General features: G+C 41.8%; 1 protein-coding gene across 5 annotated transcripts in view; it reads left to right on the forward strand.

Annotated features, from left to right (window-relative positions):
- Positions 1-8,628, forward strand: part of MSANTD4 (Myb/SANT-like DNA-binding domain containing 4 with coiled-coils) — an 8,946-nt gene extending 318 nt beyond the window's left edge. For 2 of the 5 annotated variants that reach the window (XM_014966150.1, XM_014966151.1), the window contains exons 2-4: positions 2,879-2,939; positions 4,711-5,324; positions 6,850-8,628. In XM_014966150.1, coding sequence (XP_014821636.1) covers positions 4,821-5,324; positions 6,850-7,419 — 1,074 coding nt within the window. In that variant the 5' untranslated portion in view covers positions 2,879-2,939; positions 4,711-4,820 and the 3' untranslated portion in view covers positions 7,420-8,628. Of the gene's footprint in view, positions 1-313; positions 370-806; positions 1,185-2,878; positions 2,940-4,710; positions 5,325-6,849 lie in introns of those variants that run through there. The other 3 variants (XM_014966153.1, XM_014966154.1, XM_014966155.1) reach the window with 3 other exon arrangements.
- The last annotated feature ends 6,130 nt before the right edge of the window (positions 8,629-14,758 follow it).

Here is a 14,758-nt window from a genome sequence, read left to right on the forward strand (position 1 = left end):
CGGGGCAGCCTGCCGTGCCCTCCCCAGCCTTTGTTGCCTTTCCTCGCCCCGCTGCGTGGGGCTTCTGTGGGAGCGGGACGGAGCCGCGGGCTGGGCCGGCCCCGGCCTGGGGGCTGCGCCGCCTTCCCCCCTCCAGAGCTCCCGGCTCCCTGCTGCGGGGGGGAGGCTTCCTCCCGTCTATGGCCCTTGCTGTGGTAGGGGAAGGGGAACAGCCCGAATCCGCAGCTGCTTTCCATCCCCGGGACCTCCTCTCTGCTTCCATAAATTGTGTTTTTAGGTGGTGGTGGTTCCTTTTAGCGCTTGCCTTTTTCAGGTGCTCAAGCCCTGCTGTCCGTTTGGTGACCCGTGTGAGGCAGCACCCAGACCTTGGTACGAGGGCATGAGTTGCTCCATGCCACTGAAGCCACCCATTACCAATCGCATGTGAAGTTCTCCAGAAAGCCCCAGGCTTTAGTATCATGTAGAGATCCTCAGACTCTCAAATTTTATTTAAAGCAATGTAAATAGCAGGTCCTCCTGATTGAAAGGTGGTGTTTTTTGTTTTTTCTTCAATCATAAGCTTTGAAAGATTAAAAAAACAGAAAAGGGCAAACCACCAGGGTATCATACTTAGAAGAATTCATTATTTTTCTGGAGAATAATTAAAATTTGATGCTAACACAAATCCTGCAGTCCTCATGTATGCATGGATTTTTTTTGTTTGTTGGTTCAGCACGTGCTCACACAATAAGCTGTGAGCAACGGAGACACAAAGACGCAGGCAGAATGTGTATGCCTCTGTCATTATGTATGTCAGAGTTATTCAGTGTTTGTGTGTTCTGTGTGTTTATGGAGTGCTCAGTTTAGTTTTGCAATACTTGGTTTGTTTCAGTCCTGACAAATTGTTTATGTTTCGTTAGTCCAGTGATGAGGACCTTCTTGGCCATTGGCCTGACAGGGCTGCATCAAACTCCTAGCTGTATGTTCTCATCTTTAAATCTTTCAATTATCATATGATTGGAATTGTTTCTTTGCCAGCACTTTGCATTTCTACCCAGACTGTGAAAGTATCCATTTTGCATTTCCAGCAGCACCTTGGTCTGTGATGGGTGCGTGGCTGGTTGTGTAGGAGGTTTGCATCCTCTCTCATTTCCCAGGAATTTCTTGGTCACTTGACTGACCAGGCTGCAGCTGTTCCCTGTCAGGTAACTGATGTCTTTGGTCATGTACCAGAAGGACTTTTGGTCATACTTGAAGGATTTAGCTTTTTCTTGCAGATGTCTTCTCTTACCTTCATAGTGGTGTAAGTGGCTTGATCTGACCAAAAGGGTTTTTCTCACCTCTGCTCTTATCTCCACATACTTTTTCTAGGGTGAACCACCCATCTTCCCAATTGGTGTACTCAGCAAATATTTGCTGTGGAATCCTCTACAAAAACCAAGATAATATAGAGCAGTTATAGTTCTGATTTTGGAAAAACTGTAATGTCTGTCTACTGTGTTTTTTTCCCAAATGCATGCATTTCATGTTTTAGACCTTGTATCAAAGCAGAACTTAAGCATGCTGTATGTCGGGTTTTTGCAAATCATGCTTTTCAAAATGGTGATGGGGTGCTATTTTTTTCTATATAGAATGTGTACAAATCCTAGCTTATTACTATTCCTGTCCCGTATATACTTTGAGCATGTATTGAGTTCAGTTTTCTGCATTAGAGAGTAATATCCTGGAGACCATCAACAATGTCAGGAAACCCAATATCCCAAACCTCAGCTTTAGTTAGGTAACAATGCTTTTTGTGAATGTATCAGAATGGTAAATGGTCCCATTGTGGAGTTAATTTAACTCTGGGAGTCTGTATACTGTTAATTGGTGTTAATTAATTGTTCTAACCAATTTAGATTAATAAGAAAGAAATTGTCTTTAATGAGGCAATATGCTTTCAAAGAGAAAAGAGTTAGAATATAAGATGTCCTTGCCAGTTGAAAGTTCATAGTCATGTGTTTTAAAATAGGTAGGCTTTGCTACTGTTTTACTGGGAAATTCAGAGCCTTGTGTCAGACATGTTGTAGGAAAAAAAAAATAAATAAGAGAACTTTACATAATAAGGGATTGGATGCCAGAAGTTTTAAAGGTTATGTGCTTGGTTTATGGCTGAGAAGCCAAACCCAAGATTAGGCACTTCACAAAGAGTGGCTGTGGAGATCAGACAGGTGATGCCCAGCACCTGCGCGAGGAGCAGGGAGACTGACCCACAGCATAACCTGACATTTCTGTGTTTTAACTCTCAGCCTTCTCTGGAGCTAAGGTGAAGGCTTGGCTGTCTGTGTTTTCTGCAGTCATGTAGAGTTATAGTTAGAAAATAACACTGATGAAAATTTGATTTGAAAAATTTTTGTTTGGCTTTTTTTTTGTGATTGTACCCACTTTACCCTTCTCTGTTAGCACTGAAAAGCTTAAGGAGGGCCAGGGTAAACGGAGAGACCATGAGTCTCTAAAATCCTGTGGTTCCCTATTTTTGGGGAGCGACTAGAACCTTGTTTATGCCAGCTGGGGCTAATTAAAGGACTTGGCCAGTGTATATCTTGAGATTACAATGTCCATTATTCAGCAAAAGTCTGATATTTAGGTACCTTAAGAGGCAACTAACAATCTACTAGTACTTTCAAGAGTTTGACATATCCAACTGGCAAGTACATTGGAAAGTCTGACCCGTTTTTTCATAGTTAGCAAAGTACTCGAATGGTCACTTAAGTAGATGCTTAAAGTCAAATGTTAAATGTTACAGTTTTCAGTAAAAATGTGTGGCCTTATGAATGGAGGTTCTGTCTCTTGGTAGTAACAAGTCAGAAATACTATAATTCTTGTGCAACTTAAGAACTCTGTAATTCTTTTTACCTAGAAGATCAACTCAAAATGGATACCTCTGAATCTTTCACATGTGCTCCCAACCCTGAGAACAGGTAAGTGCAAATGTGCATGTTTCTAAAGCCAGCATGAAGACACGAGTACTTGGTCCAATCTGTATGTTTGTCAGTCCAGACTAATTGCCTTATTAACGGTGAAGCTTCTAAAAATGCTCTTAATTCGTTCAGTGTGCAGGTAACTTTTCTGAAGAATTTACCCATTCAGTGGCTTTTTGAAAGTTAAAAAAAAAACAACAAAAAAACCCAACAAATTCAGCTGCCATAATAATAGAAAAGCACTGACGCTGTGATTTGTGATTGAAAAGTACAGCAAGTACCAAATAAATTGTTTTACTGAAAGACAAGTAAGTATGATGCTGCTTCCTTGAAAGCCCAAGTATCTTTTCATGGTAGAGTCATAGTAATGAGGGCTAAGGGAGAAGCTTAAATAGCAAATAAAAGGTCTCAGGAAAAAATGACATAATTCTAGCAGATACAGTGAAAATTTTTGTGTAATGTATATGCTTAAACCAAGTTTAGGAGAGTAACAGGATTTAATTGGATTGTCATTTTAAAATCCTTTCTAGCTGAGGGAAAGTTACTTAAGAATTAAGTCCATTAGCCAATAACAGTCTAATATATAATCTGCAAGCCATTTGCTTCAGATGGATGAAAATTCTATACTAGGTTAATGGTGAACAAACATAACAGCTGGAAACTGTAAGTACTGTGTGGTAAATCATTGGCCTACTTGGTTTAAAGCCTTTTAAACTTACCCCAAGTAGTAGGGTGGTAGGTAACACGGTACAAAAGAACGTTCAAAATAAATCCTAAATTCAACCATTACCAAGCAGTCTGTGACCAAGAATTATTTTTTTATTCTCAAGCCTCTGTTTTTAGGTTTGGGGTTTTTAGGGGTTTTTTTTGCTAATATGGTTTACGATACATTCATCACTGCATTAGTAGTCCCCTGTTCTTCCCACTCCAACTTTCCACTCTTTGTACAGAGTTGTGCACAATCTGTCAGGTGTGTTCTGGGATGTAGCTTTCTCTTCAGCATCAGGCACAGGACCAGTTGTTGCTGAAGGCAGAGGACTGGACACGCTTTCAGCCTGCCACCACATCTGACATGAGGTGTTTTGCAATGTGAGAAGGATAGAGGAGGGCTTTACCACGGGCACATAATGGCTTATTCCTAAATCTGTTTCTATTTGAAACCTCTCTAATGCACAATGTTTGTTTGAACTAGTAGTTATTTTCTGACACTCAGCAGAACTTATCCGGTTCTATTTTTTGTGATTAAGATAAGTAAGAAGAGCCTCTAAAATGTCAACTTTGCAAATTAATCTATTTTGGGGTGAGGGACAGGGCTGGAAATGGTGTCTCATCTAAAATATGTCTCAGAAATTTCCATCCCCTAAGCATTTCATGTTTTTGAGGTAATGATACAACAATTTTAGTTTCTTTTGGAAATAATTTAGCATTCAAACTTAAATGTGTCTGTCAAATTTCAGCCTTAAGCAAATCCTGACTGGCAAAACTCGTAAGACTTGGAGGAAAATAGCTGTATTTTTGTAATGGAAATACCAACTTAACCTTAACAGTTTGTGACATGGATATGTTAACGGATTTCTAATTCAATGAGATTAGAGAAGGTACCTATAGCTACTTTATATTCAGAGTTTAACAAAATGGGTTTTCTTCTATCGAATGAATGATCAGTTCAAAATATGCATTCTTTAAATGATGACTTAGGAGTCAAGTTCATTAAATGAAAATATACAGTGTATACCTTAGAGATTTATGTTGTTTGCTCTTTTTCTCTTAGGAAGCCTGACAAATAGGAAAATACTTCAAAGTGAAGAGAAAATTCACTTCACAAGAACTCTGCTTTCATTGGCTTTTAAATGTTGTTTAACAACTGGTTAGTTTCAGATCATGTCTGTAGTCTCCTGTGGTGAAATTACTAGGTTAAAGCTGGAAAAAATGAAACAATTAAAAAGAAAAAGAAAAAGCAATTTTAGCGTTCAGGAAACTCAAACTCTCCTTAAGGAAATCAGAAAAAGGAGAGAAGTACTCTTTTCAAAGCAACTTAATACAACAATTAATGAGATGAAAAGGAAAGCTTGGGAGGAAATAGCAGAGTGTGTAAATGCTGTAGGTGAAGGAGAGCAAAGAACAGGGACAGAAGTGAAAAGGCGATACCTTGACTGGCGAGCACTCATGAAGAGAAAACGTCTGAATGCAAACATCAAAGTAGTAGGTGCTGGCTTTCACCTTCCTTCATCCAATTTAGATGACTCTCTCAATGAAGACATGGATGAGAAAATGGGATTTGCAATTGAATCTAGTTTTGAATGGCAGAATATCACTGACTTCAGAGAAGCCGGTGGATCTTTAACAGAAATCAAAGTAGAAGAGGAGGATCCACAGAATTTTGAAGTGAGTGACTGACATACATTAGTTATATGCAATATGGCCTTCATCTTATTTCAGCATGAGGCTTTTTGCTGTGTTTCTTTATAGCATCTGTTTCTGTTTTTTCTGAATGTGTGAATTAAAGAAACTGTAGAAACAAATATGTTTCAGAGAGATGGTATTCAAATCTAGCAACTTGCAATTGTGTGAAAGGCCTTGGATGCTGATGACTAAATTGGTATCCCTCAAGTTTGAATATGTATTTGCACATATATTTTCCATTTGTATGTGCCATAGCTAAGGATTAGTTCAGTCAGTAGGATGAAGGAAACTGGTTATTTTAATACTTAAGCTGAATGGAGAAGAGAAAGGCACCTCTAGCAAATGAAAGTATCTGTTATCTGCAGGTACAGAAAGAAATAGAGTACGCTTGCATTTCTTAAAATGAATCCACAGGAGATGAAAATATTACCTGAATAAGTCAGCCATCCCTCTCTGTCATGATTCTTGTGTAAATTTGACAAGTAGCTGTGGATCCTGCAGACAGGTTGTTACTCCTGGTAGTACTGTGGCTGCCCTGAGGTCAGCAGCCAGCTGGAGTGAAGTCGACTGGATAGTTTTGTTGTGCCTGAACAGATGTATAGTTGTCATCTCAAAAAGGGGTACTCAAACAGTTTTGGTTTGGGGTTTTTTTTGGGGGGGGGGAGGAAACAACTCCTGTCTTAGCTCAGTTGAGATGTGTGCTGGGAAAAAATCAGTGTGAGCTGTTAAATGATATGAGACTGCTGTCTGACAACTGAAGAACAGCATCTCTCTGCTCTAGTGCTAGAGGGCTGACAGTGGCTCTCATTACCTTAAGATTTTCTGAATCTGTGTCTTCCTCAGTTTGCCTTTCTTTTACAGCATATTTAGTGGGAGACAATGGTCCTAACAACCTCGTCGTCTGCATCACAGCAAATGTGATAATACAAAATTGGTTAATGAAGTCCTGTTTATTAACCCATTTAATATAGTGTGAAGGGTTAGGAGCATATGGAAAATGTCAGTGTTTTTTAGACAAGAAATCCTCAAGTTAATGAAGGCTGGGTTACCTCACATAGTATGTGGCCTATGGGTCCAGCTGCTCTGATAAATAATTAGTCACAAGAAATTCCTAGTGGCTTATGTAAATGTCACCCAGCTATATGAAAAGTAAGAACAGCGTATGCTTTTTTGATCCTGTTTTCTATCAGTGGTTCTGAATGCTATGTAATAGCTATTGTGCAGTATTTTGTGTGTGTTCTTGCATGTCTACTGACAAGCTGATTTTTCCATTTTTCATTACCAGATATTAACTTGCAGATAAAGTGTGTTTCTCTACCTGTGTAATGGTAGAAAACAGTCTTTTGATGTAACCTGGTTATTTCACAGTATGTGAGTTAAACAGTTCTGAGAAGATTTTAAGATTAAAAAACCCAGGATGTTCTTTTCAGTCAAATTGCGTGTAAAAAAATTTATTCTGGCATAAAGACTGGAATGTAATTCTTGTCTGTCACATTCCTCTCTGCAGTTTCCTATTGAGGAAGAAGAAGAAATTTTATCATCAGTTCTGCCAGATTCCAGAAAGGAAAACGACCTACCAGACTTCCCCCACATCGAAGAGTTTGGAAATCTGAGCTCTGTTCAAGCTAGGCTAGCCTATGAAGATTCCCACTTGCTTATAAATCTGGAGAAGCAGAAGGTGGAGCTGGAGAAGCAGCGACTGGACATTGAAGCCGAAAGGCTGCAAGTGGAGAAGGAGCGCCTGCAAATCGAAAAAGAGCGGTTGCGACACGTTGACTTGGAGCGTGAGAGACTTCAGATTGAGAAAGAGCGACTTCAGATCGAATGGGAGAAGCTCAGGCTAGAGACCCTGCATGCTGAAAAGCCTGCCCTGGAAAATGACCTCGCCCAGACAGAAAAACCCATCGTGCAACCTCTGGATCTAGAAACTGAAAAGTTAAAACTTGAAAAAGAACGTTTGCAGTTAGAGAGGCTGCAGTTCCTAAAGTTTGAGTCAGAGAAGCTTCAGATTGAGAAAGAACGCTTGCAAGTGGAGAAGGAGCGCCTTCGAATTCAGAGAGAGGGTCACTTGCAGTGAACTTTTCGACTGAAGTATCAATGTTAGTGTTTTGATGTTTGTAAAATAGAGGTAGTTCTCTTCTTAACACTGAAACTCTCCTGGAGGCTTAACGTTCTTCTGTTCAGAGTTGAATGCTGATGTTAAACTGAAAAAAAAAAAGACAATAGAATGGTGCTCAGTCTGTCAGTGTGCCTACATAAATGAGCTTATGTGTGAAATTGCTTTTCAGTGTATCAGAACTAAGTGTTATGTTCTATTGTCTTCAGTATCATGTTGTATTAGTTTGTTGTCCTCCCCTGTACTAACAGTAATGAAGGATCAGAATAAATGGCCATATGTTGTGAGGGCCTGGTGCTGATGATAGCCCACACAGTAAGTATAAGTTAGACAGAACACAGTAACACGGAATCATGATGTGATTGATTCATTAAACTTTATTTCCCCTTTTTGTGTTTTTTCCACCCCTACAATTGGAAAGAGTTCAAGAATTATTTAAAAGTGAAAGTACTGCAGTTGTGTGTACTTTTGTTCCATGGCTTGAATGGGAGAGCAGAAAATAGTATTGTTCCTTTTGTATGAAGTATTCCTACCAGATAAAGGTACACATCACCCGTACCTGCCGTAAGCTGGACTGTTGGTTGTACCAGGTCATTATGGAATAACATAGCACCTGTCTTAGTATAGCATAGGGATGCACTGATTGATGGGGCATGCTGCCTGATGAGTCTGTGATGACCCCCTGAAGTAAATTCCTTGACCTGGTTTGTTCCTCGAAAGACAGCAGGTGGTGGTGGGTGTCTGGGGAACGGAGCTGCAGAGGCTCAGGGCAGGCTGAGGAGCACTGAGCCTGAACACGAGCGTTCTTCATGTTACTTCTGCCTGGCCAGCACTGAGGTCGTGTCCATGAGGCAGCCAGAAGAGGCCTCTGTGGCTGACACCATACAGTATGTTTTAATTAGATAAACAGAAATGGTCAGTGCTGAAGGCTGTCAGTATTTTTCATAAGCAATGTATTCATTTAAATAATAAACCACATCAAGGGAGCTTTCTATTATTTCATATATGTTTACATCCCAACTGAGCCAGACTTTACGTTTTTCTTCTTTCTGCAAGTAACTATCTTTTGCTGACTCCATTTGAAACTTAGGACTATGAAAATACTAGATCTGAATATATGTTGAGTGACTTACATGTATTCTTGTGCAAGTAAATATATTTATACCACTACAGGATTACTTTTATTCTGTAAGGAAAATGTTGGGGTTTTATTACTGAAATAAGTGTGCTTCTACAGTGGAAATAGATTTGATTACTATAATCCAAAATTGCTCTTGAGACTGTTTCTTCACAGAGAAACAGAGCTGTATCTGAAGAGAAACCTGGATATTTAAAAAAAAGTTGCTGGTGCCTGTATTCCCTGTGTGGTAAATCACAGGTGAGGCATCTCGGAATAGGACTTAAACCAAGCAGCACTTGAGAACGGAAAAAGGACGGAGATGAATCAGCTAGACAGAAATGCCCCAGGGGAAAGTGTATCTGAGATTGTTCTTCCTGAATGAAGTGGGTTGACCCTGGGTGGATCGCAGGTGCCCACCACTCTGCTCTTGCTCTGTTGCTCAGCTGGATGGGTGGGGGAAATACAGTGAAAGGCTGGTGGGTTGAGAAATGGACAGGGAGAAATCACTCACCAATCAATGTCACGGGCAAAACAGACTCAAGTTGGGGAAATAAATTAAATTTATGGCCAATAGGATTCAGAGTAGGATAATGAGAAACAAACTAAATTTTCCACCATCTTCCCCATATACTTTTCTCATTCCCGGCTCAACTTCACTCCCAATTTTTTCTACCTCATCCCAGAGGGGGACAGGGAATGGGGGTTGTGGTCAGTTCATCAAACATTGTCTCTGCTGCTCCTTCCTTCTCAGGGGTAGAAGTCCTCACACTCTTCCTCTGCTCCAGCATTGGAGGTCCCTCCCACGGGATACAGTTTTCCACGAACTTCTCCAACATGAGTCCTTCCCCGGGCTGCAGTTCTTCATGAACTGCTCCAGCATGGGTCCCTTCCATGGGACACAGTCCTTCAGGAACAGACTGCTCCAGTATGGGTCCCCCACAGGGTCACAAGTCCTACCAGCAAAGTTGCTCCAGTGTGGGCTCCTTGCTTCGTGGGTCCACAGGTCTTGCAAGCAGCCTGCTTCAGCATGGGCTTCCTATGGGGTTGTGACCCCTGCACATGAACTTACTCTGGCGTGGGATCCTCCACAGACTGCAGAGGGATATCTGGTCTACCATGGACATCCATGGGCTACAGGGGGACAACCTGCATCACCATGTTCTTCACCATGGGCTGCAGGGGAATCTCTGCACCGGCACCTGGAGCACCCCCTCCCCCTCCTGTCTATCTCTATGGGCTCTATCAGACATGGGGGAAGTTTCTAGCAGCTTCTCACAGAAGCCACCTCTGCAGTGCCCCCCACTACCAAAATCTTGCCATGCAAACCTAATACCCTGAAATAAAAGTGACAAACTTTAAGCTCCCTGATATGTATCAAACAAATTTATTAAAAAAAGCCTCCTGTGATTCGGAGAAATTATTTATCTTTTCCTTTTAAACTATGAGAGAGGCAGAATTTAGGAAGCTTGTCGGGTTTGCCTCGTGCATGCAGCATTTACCCAGGTGGTGGGATAACTTTGGTGTCTTGCTCACCGTATCCTGAGGTGACCAGCTTTCTAGGTAACTCTTCTGACTGCCAAACAGGGTGAGTAGGAGCAAGGGGCAACACCACCAGTCGTGCCAGAGGTAGTGACCAGAAGGACCAAGCCAGGTCAGAGAACCTTCCTATGGTCTTCTCTGTAAGAAATGCTTGGCCAGAAAGGAGCAGGTGTGGACTCCTGTTTTGACAGGTATTTAACGCTGCTGCTTGATACCAGCACCTCTCTCTTCATCTTTTACTCCAGATGAATGACTTAACCACCAGGGTAATGAGATGTGTTTTACATTGGACATCTTGGGAATGATGCCCCCAAGAGCATTAAAGGTTCTGAGGAAAAATAAATGGATAAATCTGAACCATTTCTGAATTGTTTCAGAAATTTGAACACTTCTCCAAATGTGAATAGAGCAGTATGTAAGCAATTATTTCTTCTAACAACTATTCAGCCTCCTAGGGAAATGATGCATCCTTTGGTTATACAAAACCTTTTGGAAAATACTGAATGGTGAAATTAAGTATCATCATAAATCATTGAAAATACAGTTTCAACATAAAATTTAGAGAAAATTACAGAGTTTAATACATCAATTTTATGGCTTGCTTTTTTCATACCAAAATTGCAGTCATTTCATGGTAATTTGTATTTAAATGTCATATCTTTAAATACTAATCTGCAATCTTAAATTTTAATTGCTTGATTTACCAACCTGGGATGCCGACAGCAAAGCCTAAGGGCAAGATTTTGACCAGGTAAATGTCACCGAAGTCAGGACATACGCATGAAGTCGGTTCCTCCTCAATTGGAAAGGGAGAGCTTTTGGACACCTGCTCAAAAGAAGGGCCTTTGATTTTAAATAATGAGCGACCTTTCCAGACTGGGAAGTTTTAAAACAAGGGGGAAACCACACACATACAGAGGAAGAGGCAAGTATTTGGAATAAAAAAATGGAGAGGGATGAAGATCAAACATTTAGCAAGAGGGAAGGTGGATGAAGATGGTGATAGATAAAGCAGAGTACTGGAAATACCCCCAGTGGTCACTGCAGACTGCTTTATGGAGGCTGGGTCTGATGCACTCATCTCAGACCTCACCTCCCTGTGGGCCCCCGTGAGGACGTATGAATGGGGAAGGCGAGGGTTAAAGTGCATCCTGAGGTGCAGCCTGCAACTTTTCAGCCACTGGGAAAGGCAGCAGGTTTGTGCTCTCCCCGTGTGCCATGTAGCTCTCTGTGCTGCAGCAGGTACGTTCACTGGGGCCTTCATAAATGCCATTAAGTCCACTGCTCCATTAAGGGGTTTCTAGCCAGCAATTTTAGGGTCAAAAGGTCAAATAATGAAGGTAAAATAAGGCTACTTCAGAGAGTTTCTCGCTGTCTGTTAGTAGTGGTGGGTTCCACCAATTTGTGCCTGGCTAAGGCATTAATGAAGAGAAGCAGAGTGCATCCAGGGGTTTTCAGAACGCAGTTTGGAGACAGACTGGCTAAAGCTTAACAGCATCCTAACAACAGGCAGGGCAGCTCACAGGGCAAGGTTGTAAATGTGATCCCCAAGAACAGCCCAGGACGAACAGCAGGCATGCTCCCAACAGGACACATCTGAGAAAGCACAGTAGGATTCAAAAGCAACCTCTTTTCCTTGAGTAAGGGATCCTGTGTTGTTTCTGGGCCATTTTGAGCAACTTTCACTGTGTGTAAAGAGACGCTGCAAGCAGTGTATACACAAGGTATAAGATATTTGTTTATTTAGACAAACAAGAGATGGTTAGGAATTAATGAGCTCTAATAAGTATCCTCACCACCTCAATGTTTCTTTACTAGCCAGACAGGCATCAGCCAGGAGAGGAAGGGTTTATAATTCTCCAGGGCTCCCTGGCATAGCTCTTTGTTGGTGCTGAGTTGCCATCTCTAAGAGTTTTCTTTCTTTTTTTTTTTTTTTTTTTTTTTTTTTTTTTTTTTTTTTTATTGGTATTTCTTAATCTTTCTATATTACTATGTTGGGGTTTTTCCCCTTAAATTCTTGAAGTGCTGCTGACACCTATCTGATCTGTAGTTTTACCTTACCTTACGTGGCTCTTCTCTAGAAGCTTTCTGAGCTTTTTCCTTACAACTTCATGATTTTCCCATCAGCATGAGCCAAGGTTAGAGATGTGGTGGGGAGGCTGTGTACTTTGCTGCAGAGTTGGTTGAACCCACCTGACCTCGCTGATAACAGTCCAGGAGGTCTCACACAGCAGGTACTAGTCAGACAAACTTGCAAGTGAGTGAAGCAGTTCTCCAGCACCCACCTGTAGGGTTCAGAGCTATGTGAAGGGGTGATGGTGATCTGGATGTTGCTTCTGTTACTGTCTCCAGGATAACAGCAAGACTGGACAAAAAAAGAGGAAAGCCGGTATCACTCTCCTTGAGCTGTCTCAGGTGTTGGAAAAAGCTTCTTGGTCACTGGTAGCTCTGTGGCATAGCATGACAAGCCCAAAATAGGAGAGAAGAGTAAGTCTTGTGTTCCTGTGAACTTTCCCAAGTAGAACGCAGGGGGTCTTGGTTACATCAGGCTATTTGCCAGCTGCCTGGTGGTAAAAGTTGCCTGAAACACTGCTGCGATGCCAGGTGTTTGGATAATCCAGGACTGGATGTTGTGTGTCTGCATCATCTTGAAATCAACAATAGTCTGTCAGGTGCCCTTTCAAAATGTAGCTCAATAACGTTCATATTCTGTTTCTCTCCCCCCCAAAAAGAGGTTTCTAAGTCTATCAGATAAATTCGCCCTTGCAAGTGGGAATGAGAGGCTGATAACTCACATTTCTGTGCCTTTTCATAGAATTTATGAGGCAGTTGCCACAAAAGAGCATCAGCGACATCACCTGCCTCTCCAGCTTACACGCCCCCAGAAGCGCCCCTCAGAAAGGCACACAGTGCTCCAAGGAGACCAAGTCAGATCCAGGGCTGATATTTTACAAACACAAAAATACCCTCAAAAATCCTACTCCATGTCAATCAGAGCCCTTGACATAAGTGATAGGTGGGAGAAGAGGGAGGAGGAAAGACTGATTTTTCACTATTGTTGCTGAAATTAATTAGTGAATTTAACGCAGAGAGTTTCAGAAAATGCCACCAAATGCCTTGGTCCTTTTTCTTTTTCTTTTTCTTTTTCTTTTTCTTTTTCTTTTTCTTTTTCTTTTTTTTCCTTTTCCTTTTCCTTTTCCTTTTCCTTTTCCTTTTCCTTTTCCTTTTCCTTTTCCTTTTCCTTTTCCTCCTTTTCCTTTTCCTTTTCCTCCTTTTCCTTTTCCTTTTCCTTTTCCTTTTCCTTTTCCTTTTCCTTTTCCTTTTTTTTCAGAGTTGAATGTAATGACCTTGCAATCTGATGAATGGCAAAATTGAGACTTAATACAGAAGATTGCTTAAGGCCCTGTGCAGGTTCTCATCTCTCACAGCCTGTCATCCCTCCCTTGTTGACTTAGGATACTGGCCTCATGTCTTCTTACAAGAATCAGTAACCCCAAGCATGCACCCTGTTCCTCCCATGCTCAAAGCGCTTCAAGATGTGACCCAGCTCAGCTCAAGCTTCAAGTGTCCCATTCAGGAGTGAAGTGCTGGGCCAGACAATTTGGCCCCTTACCTCACTGCTCAGAGGTCAGGGAAAGACTGGTTTTCCCCGCTCCAATCTCCTTCAGGCTGTCACCTTGCCTCCTCGCATGGCCTCCAGGCTGTCAACCTGCCTCTTTGTATGTTCCTAGTCTGTGCTTCACCTTGTCTTGCACTTCTCTGCCTTCATCTAGCTTGGAAATTTCTGGGGTGCTTGTCACTTTGATGTCTACATATCCCCATGACACTGATTTGCTCTCTATTCAATTTTCATATCTCTCCGTTCACATGGCATGGCCCTCCATTAAAGTGGAGCTTGAAAAGGTAACAGTCCTTGGTCACTATCTGACTCCCACAGACTTTTCAGTGAGACCTGGTGGTGATACATTCTCCCTTTTTCCATCTGTGGAGAATTAAAGATAAAGCTCTCTCTTTTCCCACCCTATTTGAGCAAGAAGACAGTCAGATATTAAAGCATCACCCACAAGGAATGGGTGAAAAAGGTGGGGTTACCTAGTCAAGAAAAGAGGGACTGAGGGGAGACATAACAGCCCTCAAATATGTGGAAACCTGCAGGAAATTATCTGTTCTTTGTGCCTGCTGCCAATGCAACATGAAAGAATAATCCTCAATTGCAGCCATGACTGCCTGGACCAGCCATGAGGAAAAAGGCTGGTCAGGACATAAGGACTGGTCTACGTGTCCAGGGAAGCAGTATGGTCTCCATCATTCAGAAATTTTTAAAAATATTTCATGTTCGGCAAACATGAAGAGTGGCACAGATACTGTCCCCCACCTATATTTTCCACAATGCCATCAACAGAAGCAAAAAGAGTATTCACATCTTTTCCTACCTATATTTCCTATTTCTCCATGCCGTCAGGTTTCAGGCTAGCTTTCCTTCAAGTTTTGCCTTGTGAAAACACGTAAGCTTTACAGTGAGGACATGAGATGCTGCCGTTGCTTTCTGACCTACATTTACTTCTAGGCTCAGCCAGTTCCACTGTGTTAGTTGAGAGCATCCCTCGGGATGAGGAGGACTGCTCCCAGGAGGTCATGGAG

Source organism: Calidris pugnax, unplaced genomic scaffold (genome assembly GCF_001431845.1).
Source record: "Calidris pugnax isolate Ruff unplaced genomic scaffold, ASM143184v1 scaffold20, whole genome shotgun sequence".
NCBI lineage: Eukaryota > Metazoa > Chordata > Aves > Charadriiformes > Scolopacidae > Calidris > Calidris pugnax.